Genomic DNA, 26,851 nt, shown 5'->3' with positions numbered 1-26,851 from the left:
CCCGATCAGCAAGTAGACTGGTGACATTTGGGTTTTCGTAAGTTTAGAAGATTTTCACGGAGAATTCTTTGGGTAATTTTGCTAAAATGCTGCAGGCTTAACACTGCGTTATGCAGGTTTCACATGCAGATCATCCCAAGGTTAAAATAAAAATCACTTTACACCTGGAGAGAGCCTGAATTCGGACAAAGCTACTGAGCACAGGTACCCGGCGGCTGGATGTAGAACAGTTCCCTTGTTGCACAGCAAGGACACAGAAAAAGTAAAACTACAGGACAGCAAAGAACAGATTGGTGTACAAAAATAACCCGAGCAGTGCACGACATGTCAGTGAGCGTAAAGGACAAGGTTCCATTCTCTTCGTTCTCTCCAAATATGTCTGTGAAGCAAAATTCTGGACTGTCAATTTCACATTGTGTGCATGAAGAACACCACTTTGCAATCAGGACAACAATGATTCATTTAAATCTATAGTGCGTTCGTTATACCTTCAGATTTATTCAAACCGACACACTAAACAAAATAACCATTAACATGATTAAGAAAAAAATTAGAATTTGATATTTGAGAAGGTGGTTGGAGAAAGGTTTTTATTTCAGTAAACTATAGGTAACAGCTACAATAAATGCAATTTAATAGTCTCACACTACATTACCTTGCACATGCAGTCTCGACTTTACAAACAAATCTGAATGTTATGCCTTCTACAGTGTGTTACTGACTATTAGCAACTAGCGACAGTGAAAGTGCTCTGCTCCCAGTATAGCACGCTCAGTCCTCCTTGGGCATTTTCACAATTTTTTTTTTCTCTCCACAAAAAATCAGGTCATGCTGATATCGTTCCTCTACTTGTTGGCCAAATCAATCGGAGCTGCGACGCTCATGTCTTAGCTCATCTCTCTGTGAAGTGATTAACAGAAAATTATATGCATGGGTTGCATAACAGGCAAGTAGCACTCAATGCTGGAATGGGTTCTCATTTAGTAAGAAAAATATTTATATCTATATATATGTATATATAAAAATATATATTACTCCTTCTTTGTGTTTGTTAGATTTAATGAACTGTTTCACAGTTTCTGGCTTTTCAGTATAGCAGGCCAATCACTTGCACGTCTCAGTTACGCGGGGAGTGTCGCAGACTTTTCCCAGCAGGATGTGTGTCATGCTGATCTGTTTATTATCTCGGCTGTATCTGTGGTTTATCAGAGGAATGAGCTCAATTGTCTCCACAGAGGTGTTTATGAGGCAGCCCGCACAGTCCACACATTAGTGAGAAAACTTGCAAGGCGGAAATATGAATATAACATTACTGAGTAGATGTAAAACAGGCTCATTGGGTCTCTCGAATAGCGTCTCTGCAGTGGGTATCACAATCAGGTCTGTTTAACCTGCAGCAGCAGCAGCAGCTTCGGCAGCTTGGCTCTTTGCCTCAGAACATCGGTCTTCAACAGCACGCCGACTGGCTCTCACTCTGCTCGGGAGTGTGGCTCACTTTGATCCGGTCCCGGTGGTCCTCTTCATCGGACGGGCTGGTGTCGCACAGCATCATTTGTTTGACAAGAAAGGCACCTGCCTCATCAATATTGATATTGTCCTATAAATGGCAGGGAGGGAGGGAGGGATACGATTTAGAACGATGTGGACGCTCCAGTCGGGGTTAAGTGTTCTGCTCTGTGCTTTAAAACTCAGCTGGTTAATATTTGAACACGTTTTTACGAGGGGGTTATACAGTTACGGTGTTAAAGTTTACCTATACAGTAGCGCATGCATAACATAAAAGTCTAGCTGTGAGCCACAAGAGCCACTGATGGCTTTACTCAGGCAGAATGGGGCTATATAAAATTCATCAAATGCAAAAACCATCAAACAAACTGTCAGTGGAACAGAGTCATTCAGCCAATCAATATTTAATTGACTGAAAGAAAAAAAACATAGAACTAAACCACCAACACTGGTGCTCAGAAATGTTCTCTATTAGTGCAAAAACCCTATAAGACAAACCTTTGCAGAGGTCTCAAACCAGGCCAGGAAGTTGTTGTCTTTGCAAAAGCTGTCCAGAGAGGACACCAGGTCTTTGTCCCTCTCCTTCAGGTCACATTTGTTGGCCAGCAGGATGGCAGGGATTGGACGTCCACTGTTGAGACAGACTTTACTATCTAAGTCCCGCTTCCACTCAAGTGCCCCCTCCAAGCTTGAGCTTTCTGTAATGTCAAAGACGACAACTGCACCCATAGCGCATTTGTAGTACACCCTGGACAAACTCTTATACGTCTCTTGACCTTAAGGGAAGAGAAGATACATTTGTGTAATTAATCCTTTCCCACAGCTTGCACTCAAATCTGAACATTAAAGTGAATTCGATTTGTACAGATAACCTATTTGCTTGGAGATTTAAGATTTGAATTGGACCAGCGGCAATCTTCTGAAACGAAGTTGCTGCCGATGTTTCCATGGACACGGGTTAGGATTGCAATTAGATCTGAGACAACATATTCAATAATTATATTTAGGACGATTTATTAAAACTTAAAGGTCATGTTTGCAGACCGGGGCCACCTCACTACAAACCTGGAAGCTAGAGAGCCTTGATGTAGAAGATGAGAAAGGAAAAAAAGGTTGCTAGCAGTACATGTGGCGGCTAATTATAGCAATGCTTTACTTATATGACATTATAGGCTACAGTATTTTGCACCCATGGTGAATTACTACTGAACCTGTAACAAACCAAAATTAACACACAGCACTCCATACAGTTTTTTTGTGGGGCGGGGCTTAACTGGAGGCAAACATCGCAAACATTATCAGCTGTAAACAGCGGTTACCATATTTCAACCATATTTCGACTGTTTTGGCAAGAGTGGATGAGGAAAAAAGCATATTTTAGAGAATATATTAATACACTCACTTACTTAATCAGGGAGATTAACACTCATTTTAAAAAGTTGACTTTGACTGATGGGACTACATTCACCGACCTCTACCCTCTCGTCTACTGGATGGGCAATTTGACCATATGAGGACGCAGAGGGGACAAAGTCTGGTCTGTCTTAATGAAGTTAAGCCTCTCCAACAAAGATATTACAAGACGTAAGTGGAACCAGTGTGGAGGGTAACGTAGTAAATACAACTTCTGTTTGGACACCGCTGAAGCATACAACTAACGTCGCGTTAGCTCGCGGTTAGCATTAGCATTAACATGTAACAAGAATCCCCCATCTAATGATTAACTTAACATTATTTCAGTCACACTTTAGTCTAACCCATAACGTTATCCAGGCTGAAACTGACGATGCATTACAAAATAATCTGACCTTCAAATTAGTGTTTTTGACTGTTCGCCTCCAGCTAGCGCAGTTACGTCATCGTGACGTACGCCACGAATGGTTCCTTACAGAGGAAATGTTTCCTATCAAATTAATGGTCAAGTTTTAATACTTGTCTTCCTGAGAAAATTAATTTAGTAATGGGGAATGAAATACATCTTGGTTAAATCCAATCTACATGATCCAAAACTTAGCTTCAGTTTCAATGAAATAAATGTATTTATATGTTTTTTAAAAAATGGCACCAGGGAGATATCGTATCGAGATATTGTAGAATAGGTTGGTTTTATTACTGCATCATCATACGTTTTTACATTTTTCTTCTTTTTATGGTCATATATATGGAGGCTGTCATAATTTCAGCATTTAATTACATAGAACTGTTACTATAATATGGAGATACCGTTCAAACAAGGCTCTACAAAAAGAGGATTATGCCAAAAATATTGGCACCATAAGCGTAATGGATGGGTGGATTTAGAAACCATTTCTGGCAGATTTCTGGAAAGGTAAATTGAATCTGTGTGAAACTTATGTAAACTCTACAACTTGCCATTAGTCGTCTAGATGAGAAGTTGAAACAAAAACCTTAGTGCTCTCAACTTAAAATGGCTGCCAATATAAATTTAGTTAAACTGATCGTAACTTGATAATGTGAGTTGACATGGTGTGGAACTGTGAGTTAATTTGACATTATATTAATACGTTAATATTATAATATATGTTATATATGTATATATGCTATATGTTTTCAGTGTCTGTTCTTTTTATTGCTTACTCATGGTCTTCAACAAAAAAAATTAAAAGTGATAAATGGTGTTTGTGTTAATATGAAAGCAATTAAAATATGTAGGTCAAATGTGACCGTGAACACTGAAATAAGCGCCAAGCAACAAACACCAGAGGAGGGTTTAAGGCAGTTGGTGGACTTTTGTTTTACTGACCTAAAATGTTTTACAGTGTAGCCATGGTGTACGTGCTGCATTTGCTTTAGCATTTGTTTTCATGTCATAACAGATTTTATGCTGTTTTCACTTAAAATTTTCATTTCTATATTGGTGTATCTGTATATGTATCTTGTATGTATCTAAATACTATTTCAACACTACTGTTAGAATTAGAACGCTTACCTGCAATATCCCAAAGCTGCAGTCTCACCACCGTCTTGGCATCCCATTCGACTGTTTTCAAGGCAAAGTCAACTCCGATAGATCCCTTGTACTGTTCGTTGAAGCATTTTTTAACATAACGCCGGATAATGCTGCTTTTCCCAGCGCCTAAATTCCCAATGACTAAAACCTTAAACAACTTCTCTCTAGATGAGGTCGCTGAACTTCTTTCCATGTTGTGGTCAGCCAGCTGACAGTTAAAATATATATATATTTTTCTTTTCAAATGCAGAAATATCCAAGTGTAAACACTACTCCATTCGCTGTGTCACTCCTTTCAATCACTGTTCCTGTTTTGAAGTCATAAATCTTTGACCTTTGATTTGAAGCAGTTATCTACTGAACAACACAGGTCACCGGAAATGTTCCAGTGACCCGGTGAATATTATAATATTCCACCAAGAAAAACAGGACACGAAAGCATAAAAAATATTTAATTTACTCCAAACAAGCAAGTGTCCCTCAAATGCTTGTCTACAATAAATAGTCTTTAAAATTGCAGACTTAATTTATACTGCTCTATATACTGTATATCAGGCTGCGAATAGCTTATTCAGAATATTACGGTAACAGTAGCACTTTATCACATTGTACGATTTCGATTGGCTGTTAAAAGTCAATATTGAGGAAACTGATTGGCGTACGCAACCAATCACACACAACACATACAGTTAATGAGTTCTCTCGCTAATACTGTAATTTGTATAGATATTATCTGGATACCAAAATATGATTCACAAGTCATACATTCACAAAACGTATGTATGTCATTGATCTTACACGTTATGAAATCAGATGTCTAATTACAAAAGATACAAATTTTGAAACTTAACTTGCATTTCAACACCTTAGAAATAAGATAAACGTATAAAAGAAAAGTCTGAATGAGAACGTGGCACTTGAACCTGTCCTCTGCTACATTCGTGATACTTTGTTTGTATCAGTCAGAAATTCACAGATAATTTTTTTTTCCAACAAGCAGTCCTGTTAACATTACACAAAATGTTTATCCTGTACTCCAAGCATAAAGGAAGAGTTTGAGATTTAGGGATATCAGACGATGCTACATTCGGAAGCTAGCTTAGCTTAGCTTAGCATAAAACAGGGGAAAACTCTCATGTCTAAGACAACTACAGTGGTTTATCACAGCCAGGCTAGCTGTTCTAGCCTTCTACTAGTCTGTATGCTAAACTATCTACGTCTGCTAACATTATCGCATTTAGATTAAACCAGACTAGCTGTTCTCCCGCTGCTTCAAGCCTTTATGCTAAGCTAATGAATGAAAGCGTTAAAATAATAATTTGTGTTTGGTGGCATTTAGATAAAACCAGTTCTCTTCTGATTCTAGTCTTTATGCTAAGCTAACATATGTGTTTTCTTTTAACATTTAGGTATCTGTTTTAGTTTAGCTGTTTTTCTCTGCTTCTATTGGTGGCAATTGGTTATGCTAAGCTAAAATATGAGAACGTGTAAAAACTACAAATTGTGTTTTAATACCAAGCAAGCCTTCCACCCTGATTCTAGTCTTTATGCTAAGCTAGAGTATCAAAAGTGTAAAAACAACCATTTGTGGTTCGACACATTAAGATACAGCCAAATTACCTGTTCTCCCCTGTTTCTAGTCTGTTGCTAAATTAATGTATGCTAGATGTTGCTTTATATTTAAAGCGTTGCCTCATTGTCTAATGGTGATTTATGAAAGCATAAAAGATCATTTCCTCTAAAAAAAATCAAACTCTTTCTTTAAACATCTTCCTCTCCCTGATATATTACAGAACGCACAATGTGTACCACAAAACACGTCTTCTTAACATATTGTCAAAGTGTATTGTTTTGCATTAAACAGAAACTATAATCACCTTTAAGATGTTTAAAAACTTTTCACCTATAGTTATTAAATAAATCTATATTTATGATGTTAAATTGTAAATGTACACACATCGACCATCTTAATTATGTTTTCTCATATGAACTGAATATTGTTTATCTTAAAAGCTTATGTTAGAAATATACAGTTTGTTTGTAATAGGAGAAGTTTTCACTACTGCATACAACATTTCAATTTTAAAATGTTTGCTGACCCTTATCATGGAAAAGCTTTTAAGTGAAAATGACTTGTAAGACCACAGACATGAGTTTTTTCCTTATAGATCGTCACATACATCTCAAGTCACTAGAAACTTGAAAATATTGTATAGCTGGGAGTATTTCGAGTGTGCCCTCACAGAGTTGAGGAGCTTTGTTTGTAGTCTCTGAGGATGACAGAGGCGTATGTCACATTTGGAGGCGTGCACAAGATTGACTCGGACACTGGCGAGTTGGGAAATGGGCGCTCGGGAGGACCGGAGCAATCGCGGAAGGGGGAGGGAGGCATCAGAGCCACGGAGTCCCCCACTGCTAACTTGACCTCAACCAAGTCCTCCTCGTCGTGAATCTGGGCGTTGTTGTACATGTAGCCGTGGAGAAGGCCAAACCGCTCGTTCTCCATCTCGTCCTCCTCCTCTAAAGGGGAGGTGGGCTCCTCGTCGAATGGGTCAAAGTGCGCGGGCAAGATCGGTTCGTGCTGGATGAGGTGAGCCTGGTGGTACACTGGCATGCCACCGCTCACAGACTCAGGCATGCTAATCATATCACTGAGCTCAGGGATGTCACTGTTGAACTTGTTCACCACCACCTCCTCCTCCTCCTCCTCCAGGTGGTCCATGATGACACATTGGGGCATAATGCTGTTTTGCTGCAGAGGCTGGGGGGAATAGAGCTCCACTTCCTCACTCACATCCTTTATGAGCCCACAGGAAGGCATTTGTCCATGGGCCATCATGGGGGGAGTGGCAGGGGCGTTGTATCTGACAGGTTCGCTCTCGTCCTCCTCAGCCACATTGTACAAAGTCTTAGTGCTTAGGTCTGAGAACTCCAGGGCTGTGTTTTGGTAGGTATTAGTTAAGGGTTTGATGACAGCCATCTGATTCGAACCTGCTTCCTGTCTCTTCACATGCACTGACAGTCTGTGCCACATGTGATCCCCTTTTGGAGGATGTCTTGCACCTGGTTCAGACCATGACACAGACTTTCCATTAGAACTATGAACAAAATAAAGATGGCTGTTACTTCACAGGAACCCAGAAAGGTGGAAACAAAAACAGCATTTCTGGTTCATGTAAAAAAAAAGATATATATATATATATATATATATAAGGACCAAAAAAAAAGGTTGCACTTAAGTAATATTTCAGGGTATCTGCAGGTTTTAAGATAGAACTAAATGCAGTTTCCGCCTCGCCATGCATCAAAAGCCTAAAATTAAATTAATGGCTGTTTTTCCGTCCGGTGAGACCTGAAGAAACCCTGCGTTCTGTATTCGTGACCTCACGTGCCATCCCTTAGCACACAGAGATGCTTGTTTCAATTTAGCCAACAGATCAAAGGTTAAAAATGGCTGAGTGAATTGAGTACTGACCTACATCCGTCACACTTTACAACAGGTGTTCCTACGAAGGTAAATACAGTAAGACATCAGGTTCCCTCTGAGAGGGAATTACTGTAAAACCAGCATCCCTGAGGTGCCTCAGGAGCAGGACTCGCAGACTCAATTAAAGAACCTACCTGCCGTTTCCCGTGTTCTTCTTCCTCTTGAACATGTTGAGCAGGCTGTTGCTCCGGCAGGCGATTTTCCCGTCGCCGACGTGCATGCGCACGGCGTCAGAGGTGGTGAAGGCGCTGCGCACGTTCCGCTCAGGTTTGGCGATGATGATGTACATCTTCGGGGTGAACATGCACCCCAGAGCTACAGTCACACTGAGGCTCACGGAGAACGACGTGGTGATGATCTTGTAGTTGCTGCCGAAGTAGATCGGCACAAACGCCAGCCAGATTATGCACGTGGTGTACATGGTGAAGGCGATGTATTTGGCTTCGTTGAAATTTGCGGGGACGTTGCGGGTCTTGAAGGCGTAATAGGTGCAGCTCATGATGAGCAGGCCGTTGTAGCCCAGTGGGGCCACGACACCGAGGTTGCTGGTGTTGCAGATGAGGAAGACTTCCCTGATGCTGGGGTAGGATTTGACGGGCTCAGGCGGCTCCATGATGATGAGGGTTACCTCCAAGGTGAGCTGCACGCTGATCAGGATGGAGGCGATGACCACTTGAGCCCAGGCGCTCATGAACCTCGGCTTCCTGGTGCAAATCTTCTTCTTGCTGCCCGCCAGGATGCGCGCGATGCGATTGGTTTTGGTCACCAGGGCCGAGTAGCACATGGCGGCCGAGAGTCCGACAAGGAGTCTCTGGAGGTAGCAGGAGGCCACGGTAGGGCGGGCGATGAGGGTGAAAGGGCACAGGTAGCCAAGGAAGATCCCTGCGAGGATGATGTAACAGAGCTCCCGACTGGAGGACTTGACCACCGGAGTGTCACGGTACAGGACAAAGATGAAGGCAACAAACGACGTCACCAAGATGCCTACGCAGGAGAAGACAACCTGGATAATGGACTCTGGATTGCTCCACTCCAGGTAGCGCAGGGGGATTGGTTCACAACCTGATTAGAAAGAAAAAAACAAAAAAACAAAACAAAATTGCCGTTCACGTCAATTTTATCATTTTCAAAACAGCTCTGTGGTTAGATTCATGCTAAGAGAAAGAGCATTTTTTCAGTAAAAAGTAAAAAGTATACGAAGGTTGCATTGTATAGGAACATTAAAGATTAATCTAATGCATCCTAGCCTGAAAAATACAGTAAGTCTCAAAGTAGGTTTTTAGCTCGACTATAAATAAACCTCTTTCTACTCAACCATGGCCAGGCTGGGCTGTAGCCAGCAGAGGAGTGGGCCAGCGCAACCGGACAAAGTGAATATCTGCGTTTTTCATGGTTCCAAATAATATTGCCTTTTATGCTGGGAACACACTTTGAATGCCGTTTTATTTATTTAGACTCTGAGACAGAAGAGTGCACAAGAAGATTTTTTTTTTCATGCCATCTATATTGTACGGTTTTTGTGCGTATTTAAACATCCCCGGGTTGAAAAAGAAAAAAGAGGAGGAACAGATGCATGGATGATCCTATTAAGAAAGTGTCCTGTCTTTGAACAGCACAGAAGGCCTTTGAAAGTGGGCCAGAAGAGTGGTAAGTGAAGTAGGGCTGCTGTCGGATGAAACGGTGAAGATGATGAATGGCTTTCAGGTGTCATGGGAGAGCAATGGAAATAGGACAGAACAGGTTTACGAAATAGCGCCGCAAAAAAGCCTCGGCAGGACGAGCTGCGTAGGGTACGGGATGGAAGGGGGAGGAGAAGTAAAAGCTTGGAGGAACTTAACTTTTCTTTTTTTTTCTTTTTTTTTAAAAACCGCCTCTAATAAGCCAAAAGAATCTCCTCTCATCTCTGGGAGCATCAATCGTGCAACAGGAGCAGAGCCTGTGGCCACTGAAGCAACCCAAATTCCTCCAAATTTAAATGACAAAACTGCGCAGCGGCAAAATCCTCTGCTCAGATCATACGAGGCAGATTTTTGGATACTAGCTGGTGTTTTGTAGATTTAAAGCTACAGTAACTCATTGTAGCGGATGCTAAACTGTGAGCAATGAAATGAGGTGTAATGTTGATGCAATGCATTGTGGGATTTTCTGCTCATATTTTGTTCAAATTGCGGGTTAAGCAGACAACTGTAACATTTAATTAATTAGAGATTTAATTTCCATTGGACACTGTTTTCCCTCTTAACATTATGCTAAGCTAGCCAGTTGCTATCCGACTCTTGGAAAACCAAGGACCCCCAAACTGATGGAGAGATTATATGTGTTCTATATTAAACTAGTGCTATTGATAAATATACATTATTATTATCATTTTGCATTCAGTATTGATATTAATTATCCCTTTACTAAAATATACTGGATTTATGTTAATGTGTATTTAAAGAAATTTAAATTTGTGTGGTAAAATTTAAAAAAAAAAAAAAAAAAGTATAAAAAATGTCTAATCAACCAAAGATTTTGCAACCCCCCTGCAGTGCCTTTGCGGACCCCCTAGGTGTCACGGACCCCCTGTTGAAAACCTATGCTCTAGAGATTAATATATGTGTTCTATATTAAACTCGGTTTAGCGCTGTTTATACATTATTATTATTAGTAGTAGTAGTAGTAGTAGTAGTAGTAGTAGTATTTTGCATTCAATACTGAGCTTTTCAAATAATACACAGGTACAAATATTAATTTTTTATTTTAAACTTGTGCAACAGTTGGGTGGCCATGCCAGAAAATTAATATATATATATGAAAAAAGTCAAATTGACTAAAGTTTTGCGACCCCCCTGCAGTTCCTTGTTGAAAGTCTATGCTCTAACGGTAACCTAGTTAAGTCCTTTAACCAGATCTATGTACAGCGTCCCAGGCAGATCAGAGTTTGCAGAAGCAGGTCATGGTGGGAGAGGAGGGAGGTCGAGCCTACCTTCCAGTTCTTCGTCGGGCCACCAGCCCAGTTCACAGGCCTTGCATGTGAACTCGTCCTGGACATACTCGTTGTCTTTGCAGGCCGTGCAGATCCAGCAGCAGCTCACCTCCCCCTTCCTTATCACCTGGTCGATAAAACATTCATTCATTCATTTTTCAAAATACTTTACAGCATCTGCCCTAGATGTGTTTCCATGTGTTTCATTTGTTCATAATACAGTTAAATCAAGTTTCACTAAATGGCTTTTTATTTAATAGTGGTTATAAGTGAAACTAAGTTTTTGAAGTAGCAGAATCCTCAGCAGTAAAACTAATACCACCTATACATTTATAAAGGTTTATCTAATGTAACTAATGTCTTTAATGACAAAGGGTTTCAGTCGGGTGCTATTAACTCTTGCATACTGTTCATGTTCTGTACCTTCACACTGACTTATAGCAAATATTTCAAATGTTTTAACTACAAACCTATTCAGAATGTTTAAATAGTCTCCGCCACTTAAAAAAAAATGATTAATCCTTCATAAATGTTTCAAAGAGTATTTTTTTAAGTTTTACACCACTCGGTTATGGTGAAAAAGATGTATTACACAGTATAATGTCAATATATGTAAGAATTAAACTTTTAACATGTTCCAAGTGTGAGGTTATTTATTTCAAATGGCTGCAGATGAAAGACTCGACTCTTTTTGATCTGACAGTGAAAATATATAATTAGTGACTGATTAACTTTCATAAAGGCAGATTTGATGAAACATTTATTAACAGATCACGTTATGCTGTTGCTGTTTCTAACTTTTCAGTCTGGCACGACGTTGAGATTGTTTGCTTCCCTTATCCAGTTTGGTTTCCCTGTATTTCCTGTTCTGTGTCGTGTTCTCCTAAGATCTTTAGTTTCACCCGTGTCACGTTTCTCAATTAGTTCTGCAGCTTTATATACGGTCCAGTTCTGCTGTGCGTCCTCGCCGCTCCCTGCTCGAGTTCTTTGGCTGTGCACCTGCATTTTCGTGCGTCATTTTGGATTTTATCTTAATTGCTTCTTTGGCTGGACTCTGACTTTTTGGAATTACCCGCTCGTCACCGCGCCACCTTTTGTTTTATTTTTAGTAAGATTAATTAAAGGTCTTTTGTGTCCTGTTCCTGCCTCTTCCTGTGCCTTTATGTTGTAACAGATTCTTTTAGACTACGTCAGACACCAAGAAATGTCCTTATTCACAACCTGATAGTTTATAATTTGTTCTTATTAATGGATTGTAACTTGGTATAAGCCAGCCTAAAAGCCTTACAGATGTAAATACAGCTGTCTGGTAACAATACGTAAAAGATGCATCCCGGACCTTTATCTCTCCTTTGGAGCAGGGCTCGCTGCAGACGGAGCGGACCATGTCACTGCGGTTCATCTGGATCATCTCGTCGTCGAGGCTGAGGAGGCCCTCATGCCAGGACCCGATGTTGATGTAGTCGTAGAGGCCAGACTCCACACGCTGAAAGTTCATGATCTCATACCTGAAAGACATGAGTGACATGAGGAAGGTGACATTTTACATTTTTAGGAGTAGATAGATTAAAAATGACATTTCTCCCGTGTTACTTGTATCTGTAATACTAGGACCTGATTGTAGCTGCAGGCCCCTGCTGTTTTAATTATATAAGACAAAGTGGTGTAAGAAAAACTACAAGCTGAACCCATTTTTAGTGCACCAAATATTAGTATACTACCAGAAAGTCATTGAGGTGCGTTTACCTTCCAGGTGAGTCGCCGTTCTCGTCGAACCATATGTCCTCCCCGGACACGCCCGTGAAAGTCGTCTTGAGGAGAAACTCCAGCAAGTGGCTTCCATCGACGGGCTTCATGTGGTCGCAGAGCCCCACGTGTCCGGGGCAGAGGTGGGTGTGCATGTCCTGCAGCCCGTGGGCCATGGCATAGATGGCGTTGATGACAAAGCCCATCTTGCTGTCCTGGACGTAGTTGTCCTCCAGATTTTCATAACCTGCCCACACATGAGACAACAGTGAGGATCCGTCTCCAGGGCTACGTTTAAAAATACTAAGGAAAAGCCTTATTATAGGAGGAGCTTCACTGTTGCAAGCAGTAGCATGTTATGTGTTATTTTTTTCTCTACATTTCGAGGAGTACCGCTCAGGTGCGACTAGCATGATGTAACATATTACAAAGGAGTGATAGGGTGCAAGATGCATTCTTGTAATTATTAGGCTACATGCGTCTTTACCTCAGTGGGAGGCTGCTTACGCCTTAGAAAATGACTTCACAGAAACATGGCAAAAAAAAAAAAAAAAAAGAATCATCTGTGCAGATTCAATTAGAGTTGGTCCAAAACTGTAAAACCCTGCACCACTTAGAGGAGTCTGGCTCCTCAACCACAAGGATAAAGCAGCAAATTTCACCTTTCTGTTGTTTTTCCTCAGACAAACGGAATGAGTGAATGAGACAAAAATGATTAACTCTGGATACAAACGGCGTGTGACGTTATCACCCTATCAGTTCAGTGTAATGCAAGCTAGAAGCAGAGTCAGCAGAGGGTTTTTTTTTTTTTTTTTTTTTTTTTTAGTTGCATTATGTTAAAACAAGATATCAGCTCATTATATAAAGATCATGCATTCAGTCTGTTCTGGTAAAATAGTGGGACCAGGTATATACAGTGTTTTCGGCAGCAGCTGGAAATCACATTTTAATCCTCCTCCTGGTAAAAAGCCAGAGCTCCAGACTCAAGTTTTTTTTATAATCATCTGTTTATTTGTGCAGTTGTTCAAGCTAATTAACTTTTACACTCACATCTCGAGATTTTGTCAGAGAATTTTAACTTGAGAAGGTGACACCTGGTGTATTGTTGCTAATTGGACTTGAAGTTGTGTGACACGTGGCGGGATTTCCCCTTTCACTGTGCCACCTGAACTTCTTTCAAAATCCTTGTGAAGTGAAGAATAATGGAGCCACTAAATGTAATAACCATGGAAACCGATACTGAGTCGTACAAGTAGGTGTTTATTACATGTGTGGATGGTTTCCATTACAAATAACTATCTTTATAGTTGCTATATGTAAATATGTTAAAGCTATATGTTAATTATTTGTATTCAATTATCTAAATGTTTAAATTTGTAAATATAGCCTATCTTATCTATCACATGAGATTTGCATATGTGCATACACTTTCAGAACAGAGATATTACCATGTCGTTAAATTTTTATTTTATGAGAAAAATCTATTCCTGGCATCTTATTAGGAATAAAATGTCCTGTAATTTAGGTCATAAAGGACTCGTGTACAAACACGTATTCTGAAAAGACACAATGAAACTTCCCCAGTTTAATGCTTATATTAAGACGGCTATTTCATTTGTTACATTTTACTTTTAAATATGCAAGGTAGAAAGGTAAGGACTGCTGCATTTGTTTCTATTAGACAAATGTGTACTCTGGACATGTATTAAATGGATTTTTTTGCCCATAATTACTATAGTTTACTTCTTATTACTATGTGTTGTTTAGCTACTAAGATTAATGTGAATAAAGTAAAGTATATTTTACCTGTAGCTAGTAGAAGTTACGGGGATTTATCAATTTGAAATAATATTAAATGATTGATTTCAGAGTATGTAACAGGGATTAAAACATAATATATTTTCTTTTTTTCTAAGTAAAATCATCAAGCAGCTGTAGCTAATTTGACTTTATCCTTAAACATAAAATCCAAACTCTCAGTGGTGTCTCTATTGCACTCATTTGCTATTGTAACATTTTATCTGATGCAGACACATGATTTCTAGTCATATAATTAGTGTTTAACTGAGCAGCATGAATGTGTTTGCTGCCGCTCGTGTTGGATCGGTTAACAAAAAAAGGGGGGGTTGGACTGATGGGAAACTCGGCTCCTGCGCAAACAAACACGTAAACAGCGGATTCGGCGGCAGCTGGGCGAGCGTCCGATGGGAGCTGCTGCTGGAGGTGACCTACTTTTAGCAGCTCCTCGGCTTCGACGCTCCACACTGAGCTGTGCGAGCTTCGGTCATGATGCGGTGATGACATGATGTCAGCATGCAAGCAGAGGACCCACAGCACGGCTGCACGTCAGGATCAGCCGGCTGCATGACAACTTAACCTCTTCTCTGTCGCATCAACTACATAAACTGTAGCAGGAGGGATAAAATGCGCTCGTGTTGAATCTACTTCCGTGGCCACATGCAACTTAAGCAGCCAGTTACCATCTCACTCAAATGTTATTGGGCTGTTTTGTAGGAGCGTCTTAAGGCTGGGAAGGGTGGAGGCAAAGTGAGAGCAGGTAAGACCCAATTGTTGGGCTCTTTAAAGAAGAAGAAGAAAAAAAAACATCCCAATAGCTTCATATATTAGAGGTCAACTGAGATTAATTGTAAATGTAAACGCCAGCGATACATTTAATGACCTGAACGGCTAATAAAAGCTTAATATCAGTCAACCTCTATGTATATTTCCAAAGTGAGGAGCGTTATGGTTCCATTCGGAGGATATTCACTCACCGTCTTGGAGTTCTACACCAAAATAAGTTTAAAAAAAAACAAAAAAACACAAATAAAATGATAAAATAAAAACAATAAAAGTGACAGGACAGCAGACAATAACTCTATCTCCACTTATGAGACAAAAATGAACACTCTAAAAAACTGCTACTGAACGATGATGGCTCATGGGATAAAATGGATAAAACTCTTGTGCTTGTACTTGGATTAAAAGAACAACACAAAAACAAAAATCATGAGAGCTGTCTACTGAAAACTATTTTTTTTGTTTATTATTTTCATTTTTTGCTGCATGCATGGTTTTATATTTACGTTTCTCAACATTTTCCATTGCGATTTGTTGTTTCCAATTCAGAGGTGATTGAGAAAAATCCTCATTGAAAACGTAAATATACTTTTATTTAAAGAAGAAGAAGAAGAAATGTATGAGCAGTGAGTAAAAAATCATGTTGGGGGGGAAACATGCTTGCTGAGCATTGTTTCCAGAAATCAAAAACTAATGCGTTAACTCTGTTCCTTTGTAAGTGAAAATGATTTACCTAGATCATCATCCTCTGTGAGGCCAAAGTGTCACAGAAATGAACAATGTGAAAAGAAATATGTGTTACTGAGTTGACCTGGAGAAAAGACCACCCCCGCCCCCCCTCCCCCGGCAGCCTAATTCATAATTAAAGAGCGTGTTCCACTTTATGGGGCCTTTCGGCATCGTCCTCTGGGCATTGAACGCATCACAACAGTTCCAACAGACAAGCCAATGTGCACACTGGCTTAAAATTAAAAAAAAAAAGATGTAAAACAACAACTGCGGTAAAACATTGCATTCCCTCGGCGGGTTGTTTTAGCTACCTGAGCAGTTCCGTGCGTAGTTCATGTTCTCTTGCGGGTGGCCGGGGAGGCGGCACTGAAAGCGGTACTGCCAGAACTCCGGGAACCACGGGTTGCGGGTGTTGGTGCTGAGCCTGAGCTTCAGGAAGTAGTCGTCGAAGGAGGACACCTCTTCAGACTGCAGCTTGACGGTGAGGCCGCCCACGGCCTCCTGCTCGTATCCCTCCACCACCTCCACTCGGTCGGCCCAGCCGTCGCTGCAGGGATGGAGGGACCAAATAGGTACGACTGGTAGGAGACCTTCAGTCTGTGCAGGACATGCATTAACAATCTTTGACCCCGGAAACACCCTGAGGGTCATTGCACATCTTGTTCACATGGACAAATGGCAAAATTAAGAATCCTGCAAATAAAAATGCTTAAACATACAACAAAAACTTACTTCCATCTCTACTTTTCATCTAAAAAAATTTAAAATATTGTTTTTTGAAAAATACGACTCCTTATTCAAACTAACGCAGCCAAGAATTACATGTGTAGGAGCCAAAATCCCGTTGTTGTATCGTTTAAAACATCCAACGGGATAGAAAACAACAATTTAAATAATCGTACTGAGACACCGTACGAGTTATTTCTTAATCCAGATTTTTGGCTTTTGGCTTTGAGGATATATTTGCAAAGAAAACATCATATTTTCTGGAATAAAGTGTTACACAGAAGTGTAGATTTATGGCTCAGCGTAGTCATTTTCTCATTTACAAAAATGGAAGATGTGCATTGTGCTATTTCACACCGTACGTTTTTATTGGCCCAAAATTAGATACAGAATAGGAACTAAAATGAGTTATTGCTCTCTATACTTGCGGTGTCTTCTCCCAGTATTATATTTTTTAAAAAACAACAACCAAGGACTCATAATAAGCATTCCTATCCCAGACTAATTTCTTCACCCAGGCAAAATCTTTGGGGATTGTGGAAACACTGTCAACTCGTATAATAGAAGATGTTTTTTAATAATCCTCCAGGTTCTTCAGCTATTTATCAAGAAGCAAAACCAAAAACTCACATCTAAGCCTAAACCGTGAACGTGCACAATAATCAAATAACAAAATAATCACATCGGATCCGTATCTAATCTGCTGAAAAACCTACACCCATGGAAATAAGATTGGATCCTAAAAAATGAAAATCCTCTTTTTGTTTCCGCCCCCCGACTTTGTTTCCCTTTCGGCCTCCCCTGCTAAGGGGCGTGGAGTGCTCACTGTACTTGCCGGAAGAAAAAGAGCCCACGGACACAATCACACGTCCGGTGAGAATTCACAGATTGGTACTGTAGCGGTGCAATCTGCCCCTGAGTGAGACGAGCTCCCACTCCCATCCAACACGCAGGCTCTGAGGCGTAAGTGTGATATCTGTGTCTGTGTCTACGCTGGTCATAATTTGTATTTATAGTTTATACGCTTGACTATTTAAAAAAATCTATTCTGCATTTGATCTGTTACATAAAGCATGTTCATGCAGTGTGGGATCAAACCTGTGATACTGTACATTCATGTGTATGAAACGGTCTTAAACAGCTAAAATACATTCTTAGAAAGCAATAAATCAAATCTCAGGCGTATCAGGTGGAGGAAATTAAAGGACTCCTTTGTCGGAATTAGGCAGATCTATTAGCAGAAATGAAAAACAATATGCATAATTATCTATTCACTGGTGAATGATGACCTATATGTAGTTTCTTGCAGTAAGCCAGGATGGACGAACCCAACACCAGCAGACAGCTTAGGTTCTCGTTCACACTTGGAAAAGGAGGTGGTTGCAATTTGCAGCCTCACCACTAGACAGTGCCAAATCTGACACAGTCGTCCTTTAACACAAGAATATTTACTAAATTTACATTAAATTTAATCGATATAGCCACTCTAACAGACCGTATGTTTGATCCAGTATAAAAGAGCATGGTACCAGTTTTTAGCTACACTTTTGCTCGAACATTATGCAAACTGATCGGAAATTCCTCAACAACTACAAGTGGACTGGCATGATTTAAATGCTAAATGAACGATATTTCTCAATTAATAATTAAACTTGGGCTATTCCCTTTCGAGGAGTGTCATTATCAGACTTTAACTTTTGAAGTGTATAATATGACTAAATAGCTGCAAAAGATCAGCTGTGCATTGCATATGCTAATGTTAGCATCAGTGATGCCGGTTACTCTAATCTGACCACCTTTTTTCCAGTAACAAGTCTAACGCGTTACTTTTTCCAAACCAGTAATCGGATTAAAGTTACTTATTCAAGTTACTGTGCGTTACTATTTTTCCCATTCTCCTAAGTAAAAAGAGTTTTTGGTTTCTTCTAACATCATGTAAGCGACAAGTCACGTTTTCAGTATGAGGACAACTCACACATAACACCACACAGCAACACAAACGTAAACAACAATGAAAGAGAGTAACGCCACGTCACTGAAAAAGCAAACGCCCCCTGGTGGCTGAAAACAAAGAAGAAGTTGCTAAAGAAAACAATATCAAGGTTCTCTGTATGCTCTGTGCTGGCGACCTGTCTGGTCCTGTCTAGCTTCAGCAACACAACATTGAATTAAAAAGAAACATTTGGAGTCGCAGCACAACACGGTCAAGCTAACAGAACAAGTCCCACCAGGTGGTGCGACGAAGAGAGCTGCACCTGAAATCAACAAAAGCTGGACTTTGGTGCAAAACCATTAAGTGGGGGAGATGTTGTAGAGCATAGGTCTTCAACAGGGGGTCCGCGACCCCTAGGGGGACCACAGAGGTACCACAGGGGGTCGCAAAATCTTTGGTTGATTAAGCATTTTTTTATATTATTTTTTATATTATTTATGTTATATAATATTAAATAATATCATCTGGCACAGCCACCATGACTTTTTGAATAATGGCCATGGAACCATGTATTATTTTGAAATTTTTAATAATAATGTATATTTATAAATAGCACTAGGCCGAGTTTTCTAACACATATAGTAGGTAGGTGGTCCCTACTTAATCTCTCCATCAGTTTGGGGCCTGAAAAATGTAGAAGACGCCTGTTGTAGAGGAAATGCTGCCTCTTTAACAAGAACAGGAAATGCTTTTCAAGTTAAAACTATATAAAAAAAAAATGCACCAGCAAAACCGGTTGTCATTTTTCAGACCATCAGACATTCAACGTGGTAATCAGATTACAGAGTAAATGGATGGAATGGATTACAAATTCAAGGTAACTATGGCAACACTGGTTAGCACACAGACACTAAACTAAGCTGGTTAACATGGTCATACTAAATGGTTCTTTGTGTAGTGTCAGGATATAGACACTGGTAACCTTCATGCAGTGTTTGCATTGCTAACTGTATAAAATTCTAAGTTTAGAGATGTTTAATATTGCACAAGGGACAAACATATCACTAACCCGACTTCTAAAGCCAAAACAAAAAAAAAAAAAAAAACAAGCGAGGGTTTCAGAAGCGAGAGAGTCGGCAGCACGTTTGACTGGGCTGGCACTCTAAGAATGAACCGACAACGACCGTCCTGTGTGACAGTCTCAACAGTACCTGACCATCTGCTTCTCAGCATCACACTCCCCCTGGTCCAACACTCTCAGCGCCAAAATCCTCCAGCTCTGACGTCAACACACGCGCGCACGCGGTGCACATTTATATCACAAATGTGAGGCCGCACATTAATTAATCATTTAATTTAGGGCAGTAGAGAATCATGTGGAGTACAAGCAAAACGGAAGAGGAGTTTATCCTAAAAAAAATAAATAAATAAATAAAATAACTTAGCGCTGCCGTGCTAGCCTTTTTGTCTCTATCATCTTTCATCGTTTCCAAGCGGCTGCTTCGCTCGATCAGATGAGTTGTTTGTTGTTGAGATGTGTGGGATCTCTGGTGAGAGCAGCAGCCGCCTCTTTCATCCTCTACCCGGCTGTAGATGAAGATGAAGATGGATGGCCGATGACCAGCACCTCAGGCATTTTCGATTGGCCCGCTGCACTGGCCCGCATGTGTTGACTTACTGCATTGCTCTAAAAAACATTTTCATTTTTCTGTAGTCTCCTTGACCCAGAAAACACACACACACTGCTCTACCAAACTCACGGCCTCCTTATTTTCCACGGAGACCCAACAGCGGAAAGGGAAGTTTAAGCTTCAAATTGCCCTATTTTTGTTTCACACTTGTGTTTTCATCGCACGGGTTGCAGCGAGGTCGTGCTGAATCCTTCTCATCAGCCTTTGTGAATAACACAACTGCACATTAATGAACCGACTCGCAGCGAATAAAGCAGGTCTAGTTTTTTTTTATCGTAGCTTCCTTTCAGTCGGCGAAACTACTCCTAACAGGACTTGAGGTGAGCCGAGACAGCACAAAGAGGGAATGTCTGCTCTGTGCGGTGATAAGAGCTTTGATGTTCACTACTCCACGCTCCCCTGCTTATGCTGGAGGTGCTGTCCCATATTAGCCCATCCTGCCTGTGATCTGACAGGGAGCGGGAGAGCTGGCTGCACGGATGCATTATTCATCACCGAGCCCGACTCAAAGCGTCTCCTGCTTTCAGAGGAACGCTTCCCCGTAGGAAAAAGATGATTTCGGTTCCACGTGAACTTTTTGTATACGATCCACTTCAGAGCGTAGCTGAGTGTTCGTGGTGCGGTGATGTATATTGTCATGTTTCTGTAATGAGTAGAATGTAGCATAACTCCTGTTTTTCCCGGATCTAAACTATCAGTCTAAACTTTGAGCCTAAATTCACCTGCTGGAAAAGGCAAAGACAAATTAAAAAGCTTAACAGATGATAAATGGACTCGGTGGACTGTGAGTTTATTTGGGGCCAAAGCAGCAACCTCCAGGTCTGCATGGCAAAAACAGCATTACAAGAAAGAGGCAAAATGTTCTTATATTCAATCGAATCATCTTGTATTAAGAAAACAAATCTGCCAATGGGCTAAACTTTTTTTGCTTGAAAAAAGCCTTAAAATAAGCTTAAAGTTCTTGTCTCTGAACAAAGTATAAGATGTATTTCTGTGATACAAAGATTTTTTGCTTTCTTGAAATTCCTTTTGTTGCCGTGCAAAGAACTGCAGTTCATCAAGTGGCCACTTGAGGCTCCAAAAGGGAGAAAATCTCTATAGGACCAAATTTCAATTTTACAGCAATAATAAATATTAAAATATTTCACTATTCATGACAACTACTACAGAATGAACTAATTTGTTTATTTTTTTATTAAGGTTTAAAATTCTGAATAATTAAAGGCGTTACCACTTTGAGTGACCGGCGGTTGCCTGAGCTAACATGTAGCGGAGAGTTGGGTGGGCGGGAGTATCCGAGTGTGGGCGGAGTAAAGCTCATCCAAGATGGCAACAACAGGCTCCGCCTACTTCAGGCTTCATTTTCAAGGTTCAGAAACCAATGGGATGGGACATACAGTTTGGGCCACTACAGTGTCAACGATGAACATGGCACAAATTGTCTGACGATAGAAAAGTTGTTCAGAATGATGTAAAGTATGTCATGGTTTTGAGTTTTGAATGTTTTCTGTGACCTTGTTTGGTTTTTCTTGTGTTTTCTGTTTTTATTTTTCAGTCTTCTTCCTTGTCCTTTCACTGAAATCTCCCCCTTGTGCACGTTCCCTCATGTTCCTTTTCAGTTCAACATGTTCTTAGGTTCTTGTCTTGCTTTTCACTTCAACAGGTAACTGTTTAACTGTGAAGATCATGTAATGTCCAAAGCTACTAAATCAACTTTGTGTGGTAATGTTGTTTAACTTTTGTTGCAAGATCAGAAACTAAGTTCCAACTTTAAAGGTTTTAACGTGATGGTCATGTAATACGATTGGAGGCTACACACCAGTAAATAAATGGATCTAGACTTTATAGCCATAGAGGAGGAAAGGACTTTAAAGTGAGGAAATATAAATTAATTAATTGACGTTTCAAAGCTGAAAACCAGAAACTAAATTAACTTTATTGTGAGATTATTTGGTTAAGTTCAATATCTGTGTATCTGCATGTGTTTTCAGCAACAATTAACTTAATTTACAAAAATAAATAGATGAAAGTGAACTGAATTAAAATTAGATTTGAAATGCTCCTCAATAGCTAAAAAAACAAATAAACTGGAATGTGACGGCCAACAAACTACTACAAAAGCTAATCATACAAGGGCATTTTTTTCTGTTTTCTTTTCCTGTGAACTTCGCGTTTGTCCATTGATGTGCTGACTGAGCCTCGCTGCCATTAAACCTTTCTGTGTGATCACTGATGAGAAACAGCAGACGGCCAAAAAAAAAAACAATAAAACAACAACATGTCAACCTTGAAAGCCCTGCGGGAAAACATTCTCCTACAAACCTGCCAATTAGGAGGAACTCCCCGGCTACTCCGAGCCGTCTCATGGCCATGAGCAGCCCGCGGACTGTCATGCCTTCGCAGAAGCAGACAACAACCCTGGCTTTGGGCAGACGCTCCCGCAGCTTCCTCAGCAACCTGTCGAAGTGCTTCTCGCCGGCGTTGCTGTAGATCTTGTCAGAGTGGGCGATGCAGAGGCCGTCCTGCGAGGCGAGCTCTTTGAACACCTCCATCCCGCTCTCCCCGTAGTTACCTGAAGACAAGAGGAAGTGTCAGGCGAGAGTCGCTCTCATTCATCAGCTAACTCATCCGTGGAGCATTTGATTGACCTAGTAAGCCTCCAAACTTCTTTCCCATGGAGTTGAGAGCGGTGCAACTAGAGCGAACGGGGTCACGGTGACCTCTGCAGCAGCATCTAACGCGGCATTCGTCCCTTTTAGGTTTGCTGTCCGTACCAGCTGCGCCTCATAAACCAATAGACCGCGGCCGCCTCTGAAAACTGTCTGAAAACCTGTGCGGCATATTTATTTTATCACTCCTGTAAACAAAGAACGCCCGCTGCCAGATTCTTGATTGGATTTTAACAAGCTTGATCTTAAACTCGTCTTCGGAAAATAAATAAATAAAAACAGATGACAGATTTATACGACTGCTGCTTTATAATATGACTCAACACTGGGGGAGGAATTTTAAGTAAGATAATCTCTCTCTCTGCTTTTGTATGTTTATAAGATATAATTTAATATATATTTCTATTGTCATTATGTAAGACGCATCAAACAATGTGCTAAGTATAAGTTGAGGTGGGATTGTTGAACAGCCTGGACTAATAATAACAAAAAAACACTCATCATCTATTAACTGTTTATTTTCCTTATAGATTAATATGCTTTTTTGTGCAAATATTGCTAGAAAATAGTCAGTCATATCCATTTCACAGATTCCCAAAACTATTTGGATTTATCTTGCTTATTTTCAGTCTCTTTTTTTTTGGCATTTTCTTTTCCTCGACAAATCAATTAACCTACCGTTTATTTCAGGAGATACTTAAGGCTCACATTGAGGATATTAAAGATAAAAATAAATGTCTTCTCTAAGGTTGTTTGGGATTTTTATGGCTTTTGAAGGGTAAAAGGAAACCTCACAAAAAAAAAAAAAAAAAAAAAAAAGATGAGCTCCATTTTCTCTTTCCCCCTGCGGGAGCCAAGACTAATAAAAATGAGTCCTACGGAAGAGGCCTCGCTCCTTTCTTTCTGCAGCCATCTCACACTTTATCACAAAGCGAAAAAAAAAAGTTTGCAGAAAATAAGGTTATTTGTTGAATCTGTGCAGAGATGTTTAACAGCTCCCGTGTCTCTGTGGTGGTGGGCTTGCTTATCTCCCTGGTCTTCTTATGTCTTTATTTCCTGAGGCGTCTGCAAGATGCTACAAAGGCAGAACTGTTGAATCATTAAAGGGGAATTGCGACAACTTTAAGCCTGATGTTCAGCGGGACGCGGTTGTGTCAGAGTGACACCGTCTCCTTTCCCCCGACTTGGATGTTGTGTTGCATTAGGGGAAATGCATTCTGTGTTTTTGAATCTTGATTACAAGGGTCAATAAGTCAACCTCTAACTATATGAGAGTGTAACATCCCTGATTAAAAAGGTGTCTTACCCTCTGTGTGAACTGCAGACACGTACGTCCAGTTGTACCGTTTGACGATGTCCAGCAGGGCTCTGGCTTGAAGGGTGTCCGAGGGCACGACCCTGAGGAAGTACTTGAACAGCGTCTTGTCGCTGAGGTCAATGCTGGTGGCGGAATAGGCGATCTGCGGGATGTTGAACAGCTGCAGAAGGTTCTGGACTTGAATCGCAACCGAGCTGGAGCCGGGCCCGATGACCCCCGCGATGGGCTTCTTGGTCGGCGGCGGTTGACTGGAAGGCACGCCTTCGATGCACCACTTGGAGCCGTCCGACTCGTCCCGGATGGAGATGAGCGAGTCCCGTATGAACTCAATGCTCTGCTCCAGGGCCACGGAGGAGTGCCAGCAGGAGTCCCTGATCTCGCAGCCCAGGGTGATGTTGGGCAACAGGTTCGGGTCCGAGTTAATCCGATCCAAGGCGTGGAACATGGCCTCCACTCTCTGGATGCCGTACTGCTCCCGGACCTCTCCGCACTTCCTCTCCGCCACCTTCTCGGCCGAAGGTTGGTGGTGAACAGAGAAGAGGGCGCCGATTATAATATCCCCGTCCATCCTTGCCACCAGGCGGGAGGCAGAGCTCGGCACCGGCGACCTCTCATACTTCCCTTTGGACAGAACGAACGCCTCAAACAGCAAAACTGGCAAATACAAAATGCTTATTGCAGTCAGGGAAATCATATTCGACATTGTGCCACAGGTACTGGGTGGAGAATCATGTCCACTTGGCCATAATAGCGGTCCATCAATCCTCCATGGATAGAAAGTGCCTCTTCTTCAGTGTTGTCACCCTGTAAGTGAGACATTGAGCATTAATTCTTACAATATATATATATTTCCTCTCTTATTTCAGCTTGTAGAAAACAAGAATTTCTCTGACATATTTCTCACAAATGCACCAGTTTACTGTGTGTTATTCCACGGGTTTATTAAAGTATCATATAGTATCATTAAAATGTTAAAGGATGAAACAGGTCCCTCATTTTTATATGTAAACCTGATTAAAATGGCAACTATACAGGAGGGCTCTTTCCATGATTACAGCTAGAACCCCCAAAACACCAAGCTTTAGAGACACTAGCCTATAAATCTGCAGATCTGGCGGATATGGAGTCATTTTTAGGTTTCATTTTAAGTTTCAGCACCACGGAGAGCGGCCCCTGTGGATGTTCACGAGGATCTCGGCTCATCCTCAGTTTCAACCCGCGACTGTTTCTCGAACTTTTACCTCCCGAGCATCGCACACAACACTTGCATCTGAGCAGATGACAGACTCATCTGTTCACGACTTCAACAGCTGATTCCACATCCCGCATCGCAGCTCTGAACGAGTGTCATTTGCGGGGCAGAACATCGCATGCATCCCATTTACAGGCTGGATATTAACTGTCAGACTGTTAAGGAGGGTGTGTGTGTGTCTCTGTGTGTGTGTGTTTGCAAACATTTAATGGTCTTACCTGCACCAGGTAGTCCGGGACATAGTGGTTCCGTGTCTCCTCTGAAGCAGCCAGACTGGACTGTGCTGAGAAAACACGGCGGGACTGACTCTCTCTCTCTCTCTCTCTCTCTCTCTCTCCCTTTTTCTCCCTCTCTCTCCCTTTCTGCACTGATCATGAGATGCCCCCTTCTTCTCCTCTTCCTCACTGCATCTTGAAAACAGGTCACACTCACTGCAGTGTCCCTGATTTGAGACCCCAGTTCGCGCACGTCAGCCGCTCCATCAATCCTCCACGGATCGTGCATCGATACGTTTGACATGTTGGGGATGTAATACTGAGGAACATGTAGAAGAAAATGTAAACAATACAAGGACGACGGCAATTTCACAAGCCAAAAATAGCTCCACCAAAGCGAATTGAGAGATTTGTTTGCACAAATAAAAACTGCGATAGGACTCGTTAAACTTCACGTGTATTATACCTCCTGCGTCGTGTCCAACAGGGACAGATGTGGTGCACTTGAAAGTCAATGCTGCAGCCGTAAAAAAAAAAAATAAAAGCTCTGCTACCACCGTGTGGCTGATTTGTGGTACTGCAACTGCAGAGTTCAAACTAAACTTTATCAGTAATATTGATTGATACACAAACTATATTAATACTTTCAATGGCACAAACTATAAACAAAACTAAATTCAAAACGTTGTCACCAAATGTGCATTTTTACATTAATGTGAAAATAAAAAAAATTGTGGAAAGAAGCAAAACTGTGGCCAAGATTGAACAATTAAAGTAATTAAAGTAAGTGAAATTCACGGTGAAAGTAAAAAATCTATCTGAAAATATTTTCCTGATCTCAAATATAAAGTCATCATCATAAAATATCTAATTGAGCATTATTTGTATAGTTTCTTTGGAGGAAAAGTTTTTAAAATTAAATAAAAATAGATGGAGATAAAAAATAACTATGTCCATAAACACAGTATATACGTAGTATATAAACTACGAAAAGATGAAACATTAAAAAAAATAAATCATGTATATTTTTAACGTGAAATTATTTTCAAATGCATTTCCG

The 26,851-nt window shown here is 40.7% G+C and overlaps 2 protein-coding genes across 5 annotated transcripts; both read right to left on the bottom strand.

The window, feature by feature from the left end:
• Positions 1–489: 489 nt before the first annotated feature.
• rab32b (RAB32b, member RAS oncogene family) lies at positions 490–4,780 on the bottom strand. The gene is made up of 3 exons (XM_047610842.1): positions 4,457–4,780; positions 2,005–2,282; positions 490–1,597 (listed from the first exon to the last, which is right to left on the bottom strand). Exons 1-3 carry the CDS (start codon positions 4,668–4,670, stop codon positions 1,448–1,450), a joined length of 642 nt encoding a protein of 213 aa, XP_047466798.1. The 5' UTR covers positions 4,671–4,780; the 3' UTR covers positions 490–1,447.
• Positions 4,781–4,912: 132 nt separating this feature from the next.
• Positions 4,913–26,276, bottom strand: grm1b (glutamate receptor, metabotropic 1b). 4 transcript variants are annotated; one of them, XM_047610838.1, is made up of 11 exons: positions 25,795–26,272; positions 24,313–25,128; positions 22,660–22,909; positions 16,299–16,534; positions 15,992–16,006; positions 15,453–15,464; positions 12,679–12,925; positions 12,272–12,440; positions 10,933–11,059; positions 8,099–9,026; positions 4,913–7,575 (listed from the first exon to the last, which is right to left on the bottom strand). In XM_047610838.1, exons 2-11 carry the CDS (start codon positions 25,025–25,027, stop codon positions 6,717–6,719), a joined length of 3,558 nt encoding a protein of 1,185 aa, XP_047466794.1. In that variant the 5' UTR covers positions 25,028–25,128; positions 25,795–26,272; the 3' UTR covers positions 4,913–6,716. The 4 variants fall into 4 exon arrangements, with proteins under 4 accessions (XP_047466794.1, XP_047466795.1, XP_047466796.1 ...); XM_047610841.1 differs by having other exon boundaries at positions 7,298–7,540; positions 25,795–26,276; XM_047610839.1 differs by lacking the exon at positions 15,453–15,464.
• Between the last annotated feature and the right edge of the window lie 575 nt (positions 26,277–26,851).

This window comes from Mugil cephalus, chromosome 17 (genome assembly GCF_022458985.1).
Source record: "Mugil cephalus isolate CIBA_MC_2020 chromosome 17, CIBA_Mcephalus_1.1, whole genome shotgun sequence".
NCBI classification, from domain to species: Eukaryota; Metazoa; Chordata; class Actinopteri; order Mugiliformes; family Mugilidae; genus Mugil; species Mugil cephalus.
Note: the sequence above shows the minus strand (reverse complement) of the source record. Positions and strands in the feature narration are given on the sequence as shown.